Source organism: Nicotiana sylvestris, chromosome 8 (assembly GCF_000393655.2).
Source record: "Nicotiana sylvestris chromosome 8, ASM39365v2, whole genome shotgun sequence".
Lineage (NCBI taxonomy): Eukaryota > Viridiplantae > Streptophyta > Magnoliopsida > Solanales > Solanaceae > Nicotiana > Nicotiana sylvestris.
Genome location: NC_091064.1, coordinates 121,961,750 through 121,977,570, shown reverse-complemented (window position 1 = coordinate 121,977,570; position 15,821 = coordinate 121,961,750). Strand labels below are relative to the sequence as shown.

Below are 15,821 nucleotides of genomic sequence, written 5' to 3'. Positions count from 1 at the left end.
AGATGAGGATGTTGAGGTGGATGTGCGGGCATACAAGGATGGATAAGATTAGGAATGAAGATATTCGAGAGAAGGTGGGTGTGGCCCCCATGGAGGACAAGATGCGGGAAGTAAGACTCAGATGGTTCGGGCACATTCAGAGGAGGAGCACTGATGCACCGGTGAGGAGGTGTGAGCGACTGGCTGTAGTGGGCACGCGGAGAGGTAGAGGAAGACCTAAGAAGTATTGGGGAGAGGTGATCAGACAGGACATGGCGCGACTTAGGATTACTGAGGACATGGCCCTTGATAGGGAATTATGGAGGTCGAGCATTAAGGTTGTAGGTTAGGGGAGAGTGTGAATATTTCTACAGCACAATAGAGGGAGACTATCCAGTTAGGAGTTAGACTAGGAATGTCATTGGTCGTCTATTGATGCAGGGCTTTACCTTCTAGTTGTACTATACCAGCCATTTATTTTCGTATTTCGTATTTCGTATTTCGTATCCTGTATTTCATATTTCATATCTCTTATATATTGTTGTTATTTTTATTACGCATTTTTATGGTACTAATATATCATCTCCTATTGCTTTTTTTGAGCCGAGGGTCTCCTGGAAACAGCCTCTCTACCCTTCGAGGTAGGGTAAGGTCTGCGTACATATTACCCTCCCCAGACCCCACTTGTGGGATTATACTGGGTCGTCGTTGTTGTTGTTGTTGTTCCCTAGCCTTGAAGAGAACAAAAGTTACATACATAAAGGCATTGTATTATAATCACTTTTAAGCTTAAGGTGCAATTGGTCCTTCGTGATTTGCGATGTGCGACCTGAGTTGCCTAGGACTCTTGTTTTACTTGCAGTATAACGTTCTTGTACTTCACTCCCCTCTTTAAAAAACTCTTGAACATACATTGATGTGACGCGTATTTTCGGGCCAATTTTCAAAATGAATGAATACTAATAGTGGGGATCACGTAGGTTGAACGAATATGTTTCAAATGAATGACCTTCGTCTGAACCACAATTTTTTTTCAGGGCAAAATTTCTGAACAATGAATCGGTCTTGTCCGAACGAAGCCAAAACCTTTCTTACAGTTCATATAAAGAATGTAACAACAACCAAGTTGATGCCCCTCAAGGACAAAGTTTCCTACTACATCATATATTGATACAAAAAAATACAAGGGGAAAAGGTGAGGGAGATAGTCACAATTAAATGCATACACTAATACTCTGCTATGAGGAGGGAGAAGATACATCAGGGCTGCTTGACGGGTCCCAACCCGGTGGTTTGATGTCTGGCCAATCACCTCTGCAGCCCAACCTGATGTATAAACTCTTTTTTCCTTCAGAATAGAAGAAAACAAATTGACAAATCACATGACAAGCTTGTACAAACTTCCAATTCATGTCAAGGCAAAGGGGCTCTTTCTTTGTAATGCTAGAACATTAGCGTATGATTCTCATATTAGCTGTATATATATATATACAAGCTTATGAACAGTGTCACGGAAGGAAATATCAAAAAAGGTTACTCAACATACTGACAATAACGCTAAGCGCATGTTTAACTCATTACACTTGCGCAAGCTCCTTTACCATCTATGTTAGTAGTTTTTTCTTTCTTCTTTTTCTGCCTTTTTGAAAGAGAATAAGCCTATCCACAATAAATTCAAAGTTCATAACAACTAGGTGTAGGAAGCATGGTTATGAAATGCAGTGTACCTGGAAGGTCTTTATCTGCCAAAATTAAGCGCTTGAGTGCACTAAGCACAGCCTGAGCTACTGACTTTGAATAGTTAGGGTCCCAACCTCCGAGCTTTACTACCACTTCAGCATTAGAGTAACCTCGACCACTATCTTGCATGTTCCTTTTTGCTTCCTCTTTTGCAGATTCTTCATCTGCAGTTGATATCAGCTTAAAATACATAACAAGACTTATCTTAGATGAAAGACCAGCTTAAGAAACAGAACACATTTCCCATTATAATTTAGAGGTGCACTTGGTAATTTGTACACAAGTGATCAATTATCTGCACTTGGTTGCCAAGGGGTTGGCAGGTGCACATAGGAGAAACTTATTTATATCTCAGTTTCTATTTTCTTGTCAAGTTCGTATCTCGCTCAGGAGTTGTATAGTTTCTACAGTAGACAGATGTTTTTAGCAATCGCAAGACTCGAAAGGGAGTCAGATAAAAAAATATGCAACTTAATTCTGTTTTAAGAAAAGATTTCTAGAGGTAGACTAGTTTTTGTTATTTTTCTCCCTTCATTTGTAGTCTACAGGGAACACTCATGACGACTTATGTCTCTAAAGTAAGTTGAACATGTGCATACCGATCTTGGCTTGTCAACTAAGAAAACTCATAGCGAGATAAACTTTAATCTTAGTTCATCATTTCACTGGATTAGATTCGAAGCAGCATTCACTCCATATATCATTTAAAGAGAGAGAAGTAGACACTTATAATTCATATTGCAGTCAAAGAAAGAGTTACTTTCCACATAGCTTGTTAGGGGACACAGCTTAAACAAACAAGTCCATGATTCAATATGATTTGTGACCAACAAAATGATATAGTTTTGCGTGTCAAATACGCCAACATACTATGAAACCAAGTAACAACTTTCAGCAATCGTAGAAAAGCCACATTTTACGATGTACAAATAAGTTCTCAATTCCTGCTCCCCCCCCCCCCACAACCCCAGAAAATAAATGTCGTTTTAAAAAATATGTATTGTGTCACTCCTAGACTATCTAAATAAAGGGAATGGAAACTCATGGATAGACAGAAAATAGCAATATATAACAATAGAGTGGCTTGTAAAACATACAATACATCCAAATGAAGGGGAGAGAGAGAGAGTTAAGTTTCCTAACCTGTGGCTTCAGATAGGGAAAGCCAGATTGTGAATCCAGCAAAAAGATGCCTCCATTGGTTTGCTCTTCCAGCGGCACCTCTCTTCCCTCCCAAGGTTGCAATAACAGCACGGGCATGGCTAAAACAAGAATCAAATATAATATATTTCTACTTATCAATACCAAGGGAAACGAGTAAGGCATACAAGACAAAGTGAATACCTACTGAGGCTCTCTAGTATAACACTTTCTGCTTCTGCTACAGCATCAGACCCCTCCTCATTTACCCCTGGAATGGGTTAGGAAACAATTGAATAAAGAGGAAAAATGATCTTTGGCTGAAGGGAGGCAAGGGGATATTATGCCTTTGAATGCATGAGAAACGAGTGTTGTGTGTATGGCATCTTCATGATACAAAGCAAATTAAATGTTTCCCTAGATTTGCATGTTTGCTTTATCTCTCTTCCCTAGTTATTTGGTTTATCCCTCTGCAATCAGGATAGTTCTGATCTTCCTTGTAAACACTTTTTTTTTTCCTATTGTTTTTCCTTGAAACTTATTACTTATTGATAGTTATCTCCTTTTGCGAAGAGAAAAAAACGGATGTAACTCACATGAATCAATTGGTTGCTTGGCATATGCTTCTAGCAGCTCCGTAGTACTAAGAAGGGTGTACCTAACCACCATAAGAGGAGACGTGTCCAGATAATAAAAGGAAAAGGATATTTAGGAGAGAAACAATAAATTGCACAAGACAAGACAAGACAAGATTTACGTGGTTCGGCAATTTTTGCTTACTCCACGGTCACACAAAGAATAACTCTTTATTAATTGAAGAGAGAAAGAAGAAGTTTTGGGATGATCTACAAATGAAAATGTAGACCCCTATTTATAGGCATTTGAATGCCCTGCCGAGGTAAGCGCTTACATCATAAGAATGCCGATGTAAGCGCTTACATCATAAGAATGCCGAGGTAAGCGCTTACATCATAAGAATGCCGAGGTAAGCGCTTACATCACAAGAATGTCGATGTAAGCGCTTACATCATATTTTCATCTCTTTTTGATTTTTCTTTCTTTTGTTTTGTCTACTTTCACATACAACAATAGGTTTGGTCCTATCAATCTCCCCCTCAAACCTATGTTACATCAAGAAAGAAAATAAAGAAAGATTTGCTATTCTCTGGTGGCGCCTTCACGCTATCAGTCTTGAAGGCTAACTGAGGCAGTGCACAGCCTCAGTTTGTCAACACCGACAACTTTAGTCAACATGTCTGACGGGTTCTTTGATCCTGGTATCTTCTGTAGGGAAAGAGTTCCTTCATTTATCAACTCTCGGATATGATGATACCTCAACTGGATATGCTTCGATCTTGCATGAAACACTGGATTCTTGGCAAGATGAATTGCACTCTGGCTATCGCTGAAAAGCTCACAATTGTCCTGCTCTTTACCTAGCTCTTTAAGAAAATTCTTGAGCCAAATCATCTCTTTTCCAGCTTCTGAGATTGCCATGTACTCTGCTTCAGTGGTGATAGAGCAACACTTTTCTGAAGTCTGGACATCCAACTAACAGCAGTACCACCCAAGGTGAACACGTAGCCCGTGGTACTTTTTCGACTATCCAGATCGCCGCCTAAATTTGCATCAGCAAAACCTTGTAAGATAATATTGCTCTTTTTAAAACAAAGTGCCATACCTGAGGTGCCTTTGAGATATCACAATATCCATTTTACACCTTCCCAATGCTCCTTTCCTGGATCTGACATGTATCTACTGACAACTCCAACTGCATGGGCTATGTAAGGTCTAGTGCAAACCATAGCATACATCAAACTTCCTACTGCTGAAGCATACGAAACTTTGGACATGTACTTCCTTTCTTCATCTGTCTTAGGTGATTGGTCCTTTGATAGATTTAGATGGCTTCCAAGTGGAGTGCTTCTGGTCTTTGCATCATGAAGACTGAACCTGCTTAGTACCTTTTGTATGTACTTTTCTTGAGACAACTTTAAGGTTCCTTCCGACCTGTTTCTGCTAATCCTCATCCCAAGCATTTGCTTAGCTGGTCCTAAGTCTTTCATTTCAAACTCCTCCGCCAGTTGTTGCTTAACCAAGTTGATCTCATTTATGCTAGATCCTGCAATTAGCATATCATCAACGTACAACAATAAAATGATATAGGATTCATCAAGATTTTTGATATAACAGCAATGGTCCATCTCACATCGTGTGAAACCATTTTTATGCATGAATCCATCAAATTTCTTGTACCATTGTCGGGGAGCTTGTTTCAAACCATACAAACTCTTCTTCAACTTACACACAAGGTTTTCTTTACCAGAAACTTGAAAACCTTCAGGTTGCTTCATATAGATGTCTTCTTTAAGGTCACTTGCAAGAAAGCAGTTTTAACATCTAGCTGCTCCAAATGCAAATTTTCTGCAGCTACGATACTTAACACCAACCTGATAGTAGTTAATTTGACTACAGGAGAGAAGATCTCGGTGTAGTCAATTCCTTCCTTCTGCTGAAAGCCTTTTACTACTAATCGTGCTTTGTATCTCTTCTTACCATCATGCTCTTCCTTGACTCTGTACACCCACTTGTTCTGCAATGCCTTCTTTCCTTTTGGTAACTCCGTAAGTATCCATGTTTTATTCTTTTGAAGAGAATTCATCTCTTCTTTCATGGCTAGCTTCCACTTATCAGAGTCTATCACCTGCATTGCTTCAACAAAATGCTCTGGTTCTCCAGCATCAGTAAGAAGTAAATAGTGAAGAGAGAGAGTTAACCTATCTGGAGCATTCGTGACTCTTTTAGATCTCCTCAATGTAGGTTCATGAGTAACAGAATCCGAATTTGATTCAGGTCCTGATTCCAGATTTGGTTCTGCATTTGATTCTATCTCTGGTTCCGGTTCTGGTTCTGATTCAGGTTCGGCTTCTAGTTCTTCTTCAAATTCGGCTTCTGGTTCTTCATCTTCAATTTCAGAATCAGTTGTAATCCCTCTAGCCACTTCATTTTCTGAGATTTCTTCTAACTCAACTGTTTCAGACATTGTCTGTTTGCTGGTGTTGGTTGGTTCTACTTCAAGCTTGTCCTTGTACATCACATTTTCATTAAATGTGACATTCCTGTGTCTTAGGATCTTTCTATTCTGATCATCCCAAAACCGATAACCAAAATTATCATCACCATAGCCAATAAAGAAACATTTCTTTGCTTTAGGATCAAGCTTATCTCTATCATTAGAGTTTACATGCACATAAGCAACACAACCAAAAATTTTCAGATGTGAGAGAGTTACCTCCTTTCTTGTCCATACCTCCTTAGGAATTTCAAAATTCAGCGGTACAGAGGGTCCCCTATTTATGAGGTAAGCTGCCGTGTTAACAGCCTCAACCCAAAAATACTTTGGCAATCCAGAATGTATTCTCATACTTCTGGCTCGTTCATTCAGGGTTCTGTTCATCCTCTCAGCAACACCATTTTGTTCCGGTGTTCCAGGAACTGTCTTGATCATTCTGATCCCATTCTCCGAGCAAAATGCTTTGAACTCTTGGCTATCATACTCTCCTCCATTGTCAGACTTCAAACATTTTAACTTTAGACTTGTCTGATTTTCAACTTCAGCTTTCCATCTTTTAAAGGTAACAAACACATCAGATTTATTTTTCAGAAAATAAACCCATACCTTTCTTATGGAATCATCAATGAAGGTGACATAATAGCGTGAGCCTCCTAGAGAAGTTACAGGAGCTGGTCCCCACACATCTGTATGCACTAGTTCCAGCTTCTCTTTCTTTGGTGTCCTTCCCACCTTTGAGAAACTAACTCTCTTTTGTTTCCCGTAAATGCAATCTTCGCACAAACCTAATTCAACATGTTTTAGGTTTGACAACTTCTTTTTGGATGCCAAAAGCTTCATTCCCTTCTCACTCATATGCCCGAGCCTCCGGTGCCACAATGTTGTATCACGACCATGATCAACTGTTGCTATAGTATCTCTTTCTATTGCAGTTGCATACAGTGTTCCCCTTTTGAAGCCTCGTGCCACAACCAAATTCCCTTTGGTTATCTTCCACGATCCGTTGTCGAATGCTGTTGTATATCCTTCATCGTCAATCTGACCCATAGATATTAGATTTTTCTTGAGGCCAGGAACATGTCGTACATTTTGCAATTTCCATAGCGTGCCTTGTGAAGTCTTTATATGAACTTCACCTTTTCCGGCAATGTCGAGAGGTTCGCCGTCTGCTAGATAAACTTTCCCAAATTTTCCAGCAATATAATTATGCAATAATTCTTTGCATGATGTAGAGTGAAAGGATGCACCTGAGTCCAAAATCCAAGATTCGACTGGACTGTCTGCATAACAAATTAGTGCATCACCGACTTGTTCAGCAATTACATTTGCTGAATTTTCTTCCTTCTTCTTCTTTGGTTCTCTACATTGACTACTGTAGTGACCCTTTTTATCGCAATTCCAATAAGTAATGTCCTTGCGATTTTTGGATTGTCCTCTTCTCCTTGACTTTGATCTGCCACGACCGTAACTCTGTCCTCTTTGGTTGATTCTCCCCTGCTTTCGGTATTAAAAGCAGATCCTGGGGAATCACTTGATTCTCTTCGGCGAATATCTTTGCTTAGAACCAAGTCTCTAATATCACTCAATTTGAGTTTGGTACTTCCTGATGAACTGCTAACTGCAGTTACTGTTGCAGACCAACTCTCCGATAGAGATGATAGTAGAATCAACGCCCTGATTTCGTCATCAATTGTTATATTAACAGAACTCAACTGAGTTAATATTATATTAAACTCATTGATATGCTCCGTGACTAATCCACCTTTTGTCATCTTTAAGTTGAACAATCGACGCATCAAATAGACTTTATTTGAAGCAGATGACTTCTCGTACATATTTGATAACGCCTTCATCAGGCCTGCAGTGGTCTTCTTGTTAATGATGTTAAACGCCACATTTCGTGTTAGCGTCAAACGAATTACACCAAGAGCTTGGCGATCTAATAGATCCCAATCTGCTTTGGCCATAGTCTCCGGTTTCACCTCGGTCAGAGGTAAGTGTAAATTTTTCTGGTACAAATAATTCTCTATTTGCATTTTCCAGAATCCAAAATCTTTGCCATTGAACTTTTAAATCTTAACCTTCCCTTCTTCCGATGCCATTTTTCACAAAAACAATTTATGTGAATAGTGCTTGTGAATAGTAACGATGATCAATAGTACCTGCACCAATACTGTACTTTTCTACCAGAATTACACTGTCTGCAGCTCTAATACCAGTTGTTGAGGAGACGTGTCAAGATAATAAAAGGAAAAGGATATTTAGGAGAGAAACAATAAATTGCACAAGACAAGACAAGACAAGATTTACGTGGTTCGACAATTTTTGCCTACTCCACGGTCACACAAAGAATAACTCTTTATTAATTGAAGAGAGAAAGAAGAAGTTTTGGGATGATCTACAAATGAAAATGTAGACCCCTATTTATAGGCATTTGAATGCCCTGCCGAGGTAAGCGCTTACATCATAAGAATGCCGAGGTAAGCGCTTACCTCACAAGAATGTCGATGTAAGCGCTTACATCATATTTTCATCTCTTTTTGATTTTTCTTTCTTTTGTTTTGTCTACTTTCACATACAACAATAGGTTTGGTCCTATTGTTTTGTCAACAATAGGTTTGCTTCTGCTACAGCATCAGACCCCTCCTCATTTACCCCTGGAATGGGTTAGGAAACAATTGAATAAAGAGGAAAAAGGATCTTTGGCTGAAGGGAGGCAAGGGGATATTATGCCTTTGAATGCATGAGAAACGAGTGTTGTGTGTATGGCATCTTCATGATACAAAGCAAATTAAATGTTTCCCTAGATTTACATGTTTGCTTTATCTCTCTTCCCTAGTTATTTGGTTTATCCCTGTGCAATCAGGATAGTTCTGATCTTCCTTGTAAACACTTTTTTTTTTTCCTATTGTTTTTCCTTGAAACTTATTACTTATTGATAGTTATCTCCTTTTGCGAAGAGAAAAAAACGGATGTAACTCACATGAATCAATTGGTTGCTTGGCATATGCTTCTAGCAGCTCCGTAGTACTAAGAAGGGTGTACCTAACCACCATAAGAGTTGAACAAAGTTTTTAGAAGATGATGTTGAATGTGGAAATGATATAATTTAGCTTAAAAGGATGATCGTGAATGTGGAAGAAGGAAATGCAACTAATCCAACTCTTTTGTTAAGTCAAAAAATTGACAATTAAAGAAAACCACTATACAGGCAGTAGATGCCAGCGCCTGCACCCCCTGGCTCCCTCGCAGTATGTAGCATTAGCTTTTACTCATTAAAGTGAGGAACATGCATACCCTAGTCCAACAGCCAGTTCTCGAGCAATCCGCTGGTTGATTTCAGTCGATTTCCCAACTAAGTATATTGAAGTTCCTCTAAGGAGTTGTGTAATTCCAGCACTTAGGGACTCCCAAGACTCCACAATGTCAGGCCATTTCAACTCAGAGTTTTGCTTCTTCAAGCTAATTACTAATTGATCATCGTCTATGTACCTGGCACGAAACAATTTATTTCAGCAAATGTTTGCGCAAGGATATAACATGTGTAGTAAGATTTTGTTTGTGTTTTACCATATTGTCTCTGCAGGCTTTATCTTCTCATACAGAGTGCTGGTTTCCATGAGAGTTCGAATAATTCCAGATTGCTCTACTCTAATTGCTAAAGAACTTTCATTTGCATCTACATATATCTCCTTAGGAGTTACATCTCCCTGGCCAAGTTCTAATCTCAATTCCACCTCAGAAGAGCCATCAGAAAACTGCAATAAGTTTCACAATTGGGTTGGTAAAGAGAAGCTAATTTATTCTGAAGTTCAGAGGGAGCTGATACTAACTTAAGGGGTCGTTTGGTCCGAATACAAGGATAAGTAATATGTGGACTATAATATGGAGATCATTTCTTATTGGATATTTTCAAAGAAAATGAAAAACAAATCTGAAAAGTGAAAGGGAATTTCTGTCCTCCTTTATTTTAATACATGTATTACCAATACCCTTATTCTTAGTCCACATTCTACCCTGCATAAAACAATACATAGAGTCTTATGCGGAGAAGAAAACAAGTAACCAAACAATGTAGTAATTACGCACCGTATGGAGTGGGGTGAATGAAATGGAGGTTAGCGTCTGGAGTCCTGTGTGATAAGAATGTGCCACCGAAACTCAAAGGTAAGTTCTATAGAGCGGTAGTCAGATCGGTTGTATAGGGCTGAGTGTTGGCCAGTCAAGAATTCACATATCCACAAGATGAAAGTAGCAGAAATGAGGATGTTGAGATGGATGTGTCGGCGCACTAGGTTGGATAAGATTAGGAATGAAGATATGCGGGAGAGGGTGGGCGTGGCTCCGGTGGATGACAAGATGCGGGAAGCGCGGCTTAGATGATTTGGACACATGCAGAGGAGAAGCCTAGATGCCCCGGTTAGGCGGTGTGAGCGGTTGGCTTTGGCAGGTACGAGAAGAGGTAGAGGGCAGCCTAAGAAGTATTGGGGCAAAGTGATCAGACAGGACATGGCGCAACTCCAGGTTTCCGAGGACATGACTCTTGATAGGAAGGTATAGAGTTCGAGCATTAGGGTTGTAGGTTAAAAGGTAGTCGAGCAGTTTTCCTCTTTGTCCCGGTTTCCCTCTTTGTACCGATGAGTATGATAGTGTCTTGTCTAGCACTGCTAGTGATTTATGTTGTGTTTCATATTTTTGCATATTATTTGTGTTACTGCTTTTCCATTTATTTGCTGTCTCTCACGTTGTTGGTATTATTTTTCAGGTTTTGTTGTCACAGATCGATTGTCTCTGAGCCGAAGGTCTCCCGGAAACAACCTCTCTGCCCCTCTGGGTAGGGGTAAGGTCTGCATACACTCTACCCTCCCCAGACCCCACTGGTGGAATTTTAGTGCGTTGTGTTTGTTTGTTTGTTTGTAGTCCTAAAATGTATGCGGCAAAATAAATATGCTTATTTCACCAACCAAACAGCCTCTACGAGTTTACTACCAAATGCGAATAACATAATCATAGTTACTCGTATACTGTTGGATAAATCCTGTATTTTACAGCTTAGCATGTAAATTATAAAGCCAATCAACTCAGTAAAAGTATCAACATAACTTTCACATATGAATGTGATAATGCATTTTCTAGGGTTTGCACCTAAACTTCATTTTCTGTTCATTTCTTGTTGTGTGGTGTGTGATGTTGATATTCTTCTGCCAGCCCTTATTCTTTCCTGATAAAGATACACATTAACAATTAGACTTAGGATGTGTTTCTGTACTAGTTAAAATATTTACATCCGTATTTGATAAATCAATGGAAAGTTGGACATGTTCTTTGGACCAAGTACAGCAACATAGTCTGCTGATGAATTTCTCAAATGGGTGACTAGAGTATACATGTACTTAATGAACACCAAAGTTACCTCGTACTGAGTGTTATTTGTGGAAGCAGTTGGAAGATTGCTGCAGTGAAGGGCATTGAGTTTCTTGAAGTTGCTGTAACCTAAACGAGGAATTGCTGAATAAAAGCTTGCAATTGCTGGGAATGTAGGTTTTGAAGACCAAGAAAAAATCTTTGGAAATGATAGTGAAAGTTTAATGGGATTTGGTAGAAGAAAACACAGAGCTGCGGAAGAAGAAGCCATGTTTGCTTCTGCGGAAATGGAGAAGATAAGAAATTTAGGATTGTTTTGAGAATTTACAGAAAGCTCCCATTAGTTTGATTAAATTGTGCATACTTCCGTTTTAATTTCCTTTTTTTTTTTTTGGTTTCCCTCTTGATTTTGGGCACCAGTAATCCAAATTTGCATTAAGAAATTTTACTTTACGAGATAAAGTGCTCTTTAGCCAAGGTGGTTATATTCTTTAGCCAAGGAGGTTATATTCTCAAGGCTAAAATCCCAAATCTCTAGTTAAGGATGAACATGTTCCACTACCATTTTTGGACGTGGTTACACCCTTAGAGAAATTACAATTTAATTATATTATTTCAAATGTAACTCAAACCTATATTAGGGGAAAATGAAACATTAGTATACTTAAGGAAGAAGAAGATTTAAATTCTTAAGTATTTGGTACATCTATCTTGCTCTGTTTCTTGAAACACAAACATATTAAGCCATTGGGAGATAGTGATTTAATAATGCTCTATTGGCACTTCCATTTTAGTTTCTATTGGATCCTCATTATATTCTTGTGTAAGGTATAAAGGAAAGCACGTGGATGAAAACACACACAAAATTTCTTTGATTGGTCACAAGTTCATCGGAAAAAAGACCTTACCTTTGTAAACACAACTATTGTCACCCGGTACTGGTACCTGGTGAAATTAATCAAGGTACGCCCAAGTTATTTCGAACACCATCACTATAAACAAATATAACTTTTTTCATAAAGGAGGGTTTCAATCGAGAATTCAAAACATATAATCTAGATTTTCAAGAGAATGCTATATTCCTGCCAAGAGCTAAGGAATTGGTCATAGTGGAGAACAATGAGAAAAATGATTACTTCCCCTTGTTACTACATACATGCCATATTTGAGAGCATTCATTATAGTATTGAGGAGCCCAGTCATATTTTTTAATAAGTAAATTAGTTTCTTTTGTTAAACATGTTTTCCTATTTGCTCTCGAGGTAAGATAGGTGAACTTGCTATCCTTCACTGTGGCCGCTGTGGGTAGAGGAAGACTGACGAAGAACTCTAGTAGGTACTGGTAACAGAGATATGGGTGACGAAGAATGTAATTTAGTTCCTATAGTTTCTAAATCACCGTCGGGGGCTTCAGCTAGGGGAAGTGGGCATAACTCAACTCCAGAGGTAATTTCAAAGGAATATCAGAAAGTGGTGGAGATAGAAAATGCAGGGACAAGTGAATTAGCTCTAATTGACAACAATTTTTCTCCAATTGCTGCGAATCACCATTAGGGATTCCGGCTAGGACAAATAGTAGTAATCTAACTCCGAAATGGAACAAGCAGAAGCAACATGGGAGTACGACAAAGGGGAACACATGATTGTAGAATTTAGCTTCAGCTGCAATTTTAAGTACATTAGAGAATGCAAACTAGGTTGAGAAGGAGAAGCATGAACCATGGAGTGATGTGATAGAAGATAATCAAAAGGTAAATACTCAAAACACTAATACTGATAGTAATGCATAGGCAAAATTAGTTTGGGAAAAATAGGATGACTTCAAGGGGTATGAGTTTGAACTTTGGGGCTCCTATCATTTAGGAGTGAGTCAAAATGATTATACCGATTAATGAGAATGTAGAGGCATGGAACGAAAAATGGAGAAAAGTAATTATTCTTTATATAGTAGGAAACACCCCTTCAATTGGTTCTATAGAGAGGTTTATCGCCTCTCAATGGAATTTCTCAGCTATATGTAAATTCTATTATCATAATAATAGGTTTTTAGTTTTGTAGATTCGACACCATAGATGATATGAATAAGGTGCTATATTCATGTAACAACCCGATTGTTCATTTTAAGTTCTAGCATTGTGTTTTGCAATATGAGACTTCAAGTAAGTTCATTTGATGTTTTATAACTTGCATGTGTGGTTGGATTTGATTTCTGAGATTTTTGGAAGAAGAATTCTCATTGGAAGCTTTAAGTTGTTGGAGTTGACCAATATTTGACTTTTGAGTAAACAATCCCGAATTGGTGATTTGATGGACCTGTTAGCTTTCTATGATTATTTTGGACCTGTACATATGTTTGGTTTGGGTCTCAGGTGACCCGAGGTTATTTCGGCGCTTCTAGTCGGAAGTTAGAAATTTGAACTTTAAAACTTTTAAAATTCTTGGTTTGATACTTGATTCCTTTTTTTGATATTATTTTAGTGTTATGAGCCGTCGACAAAGTTCGTGTTAGGTATATAGACTTGATAGGATAACTGGATGGGGCTCCGGGAGGGCTCCGATGAGTTTCAGGATAGTTTCAGATAATTTCAGAAGAATTATCCATTATTGGTGCTAATGTTACCACATTTGCGGTGACCAATTTGCAAACATGAGGTTCACATTTTCGAATAAAACCTTGCATTTGCGAGGATGGGGGGTTCGCATCGCAATTGCAAAGGTAGAGTCGTATTTGCGACTGAGAGTTTGCATTTGCGATCACTAGGTCGCATTTGCGATGATTTTGCTCGCATTTGCGACATTTGCAACTGGGTTAAGAAGGGTTTTGAAATTAGTTTGTTCTTTTTCATTTTTTGAGACCTAGACTTCGTAAGGAGGCGATTTTTGTGAGGATATTCTTTCCAACTTCTAAGGTTAGTACTTTTAACTTTATTTTGATTATATATTATGAGTCCTTATAGATTTTAACCCCTAAATGTAGGATTTTAAATTGGAAAAATTATTTTTTTGGGTTTGAACTTAATAGAGCTAATTTTGGAAATTTAGACCTCAATTTGAGGTTGAGTGTTAAAACTAAGTATATATTTGAACTCGGAGAAGAATGGGTAATCGGAATTTGATCTTAATTTCGGATTTAGACCATGTGGGCACGTGCTGAATTTTATAATTTCCTTAAAGATTGAACCTTTATTGATTGGAGATGTTTTCTTTAACATTATTTGACTTCCTTAGATGATATTTAACTAGGTTTTAATCGTTTTAAGGAGTATTCTGAGGAAAGCGGTATTGGGTTGTTGAACTTATTTTGTAATAAGGTAAGTGTCTTACCTAGCTTTGGTTTGAGGGAATTTTTCCTAATAAATGATATTGTTTGCTACATGTGGGGATGATACATATTCAAGATAACGAGCGTATATGCTTGTGCCAGGGTAATCCATGCTAGGGGTAGATTATATGCTTGTTTGTACCTTGTTGAACCTTGTGATCTTCTTAACTTATATTTCATTTGCTTCTAAAACTAAATGAGTATAATTATTCATGCTAGAAAGCATGTTTAAACGTATGACATCTTAAATGAGCATGATGGACTAATATTGAGACTCTTGATATACTTGATTTGATCGTAGTCATGTATTATATTACGAACACATATCTATACCTGTCATTTTCGTGCTCCTTGAGTGTTCTTAATCATGTTAAAGATTATGTGTAGACTATGTAGTGATATTTGGATAAAGCGGCTCTTGAAATGTTGGCTTGCCTATTTGTGCGATAGTTACGGTCGTCTATTACAAGTTGTATTATGCTTACTTATTCCTCTTGATTGTATTTGTACACCTACCTTGCGTGGTACTGATATACATATGCTTGGTGAGAATATGAGTGATATTGCATGACGCATATTCCCATGCTATAAGGATGAGTATTATTGCACGACGAATATTTTTGTGTTGTGTGGAAAAGTGATATTGGCACTACAGAAGTTTCCGTGCAATATGATATGATATTGATACAACGAGTGTTTCTGTGCAGGTGAAGATGCGAGTTCATGGAATGAGGGGTGTTTCTATACAGGTGAGGATGAGAGACAAGTATTGTATTGTGTTTATCTTTTCCTCATATACACATATATGTGTTATACCTTGATTATTAACGTTACCCGTGTATAGTTTTCCTTATTTGTTGTTGTTGCTTATGTGCCACCGAATTTGTCTGTTATTGTTACTTAGGTACATCCTGCCTTGTCTATTACTGTAACTTATGTGCATTACAGTCAACCCTCTCTATAACAACCTCGTTTGTTCCGATATTTTTTGGCTTTTATAGTGAATGACTGTTATACACCTATAACAACATTTGATGTTTAAATATTTTTTGGCTGTCATTGGCACGACCAGGAATCCCCACTATCGGGACCATGATTGTCACACCCCAATCCTCGAGGAGCGCGACAGGCACGCAACCCAGCGAACCCGGTCGAGCAAGCCTATCTAGCCTTCCTTACCCGACTCATTCTATCCGAAGAAGT

At 38.3% G+C, this 15,821-nt stretch overlaps 1 protein-coding gene across 1 annotated transcript; it reads right to left on the bottom strand.

Moving 5' to 3' along the window:
• Positions 1-989: 989 nt before the first annotated feature.
• LOC104220614 (probable inactive shikimate kinase like 2, chloroplastic) lies at positions 990-11,605 on the bottom strand. The gene is made up of 8 exons (XM_070152871.1): positions 11,346-11,605; positions 9,503-9,690; positions 9,230-9,424; positions 8,916-8,977; positions 3,064-3,130; positions 2,863-2,981; positions 1,707-1,883; positions 990-1,327 (listed from the first exon to the last, which is right to left on the bottom strand). The coding sequence occupies exons 1-8, from the start codon at positions 11,565-11,567 to the stop codon at positions 1,218-1,220; spliced, it is 1,140 nt and encodes a 379-aa protein (XP_070008972.1). The 5' UTR covers positions 11,568-11,605; the 3' UTR covers positions 990-1,217.
• Positions 11,606-15,821: the final 4,216 nt, after the last annotated feature.

Bases quoted from the DNA above. Each gene is read 5' to 3' on its own strand.
- LOC104220614 (XM_070152871.1), bottom strand. From the start codon at position 11,567: ATGGCTTCTTCTTCCGCAGCTCTGTGTTTTCTTCTACCAAATCCCATT. The intron at 9,691-11,345 runs GTAACTTTGGTG...AACTTATTGCAG, and splicing joins CAAATAACACTCAGTACGAG to TTTTCTGATGGCTCTTCTGA. The intron at 1,328-1,706 runs GTACACTGCATT...TCTATTCTGAAG, and splicing joins GGCAGATAAAGACCTTCCAG to GAAAAAAGAGTTTATACATC.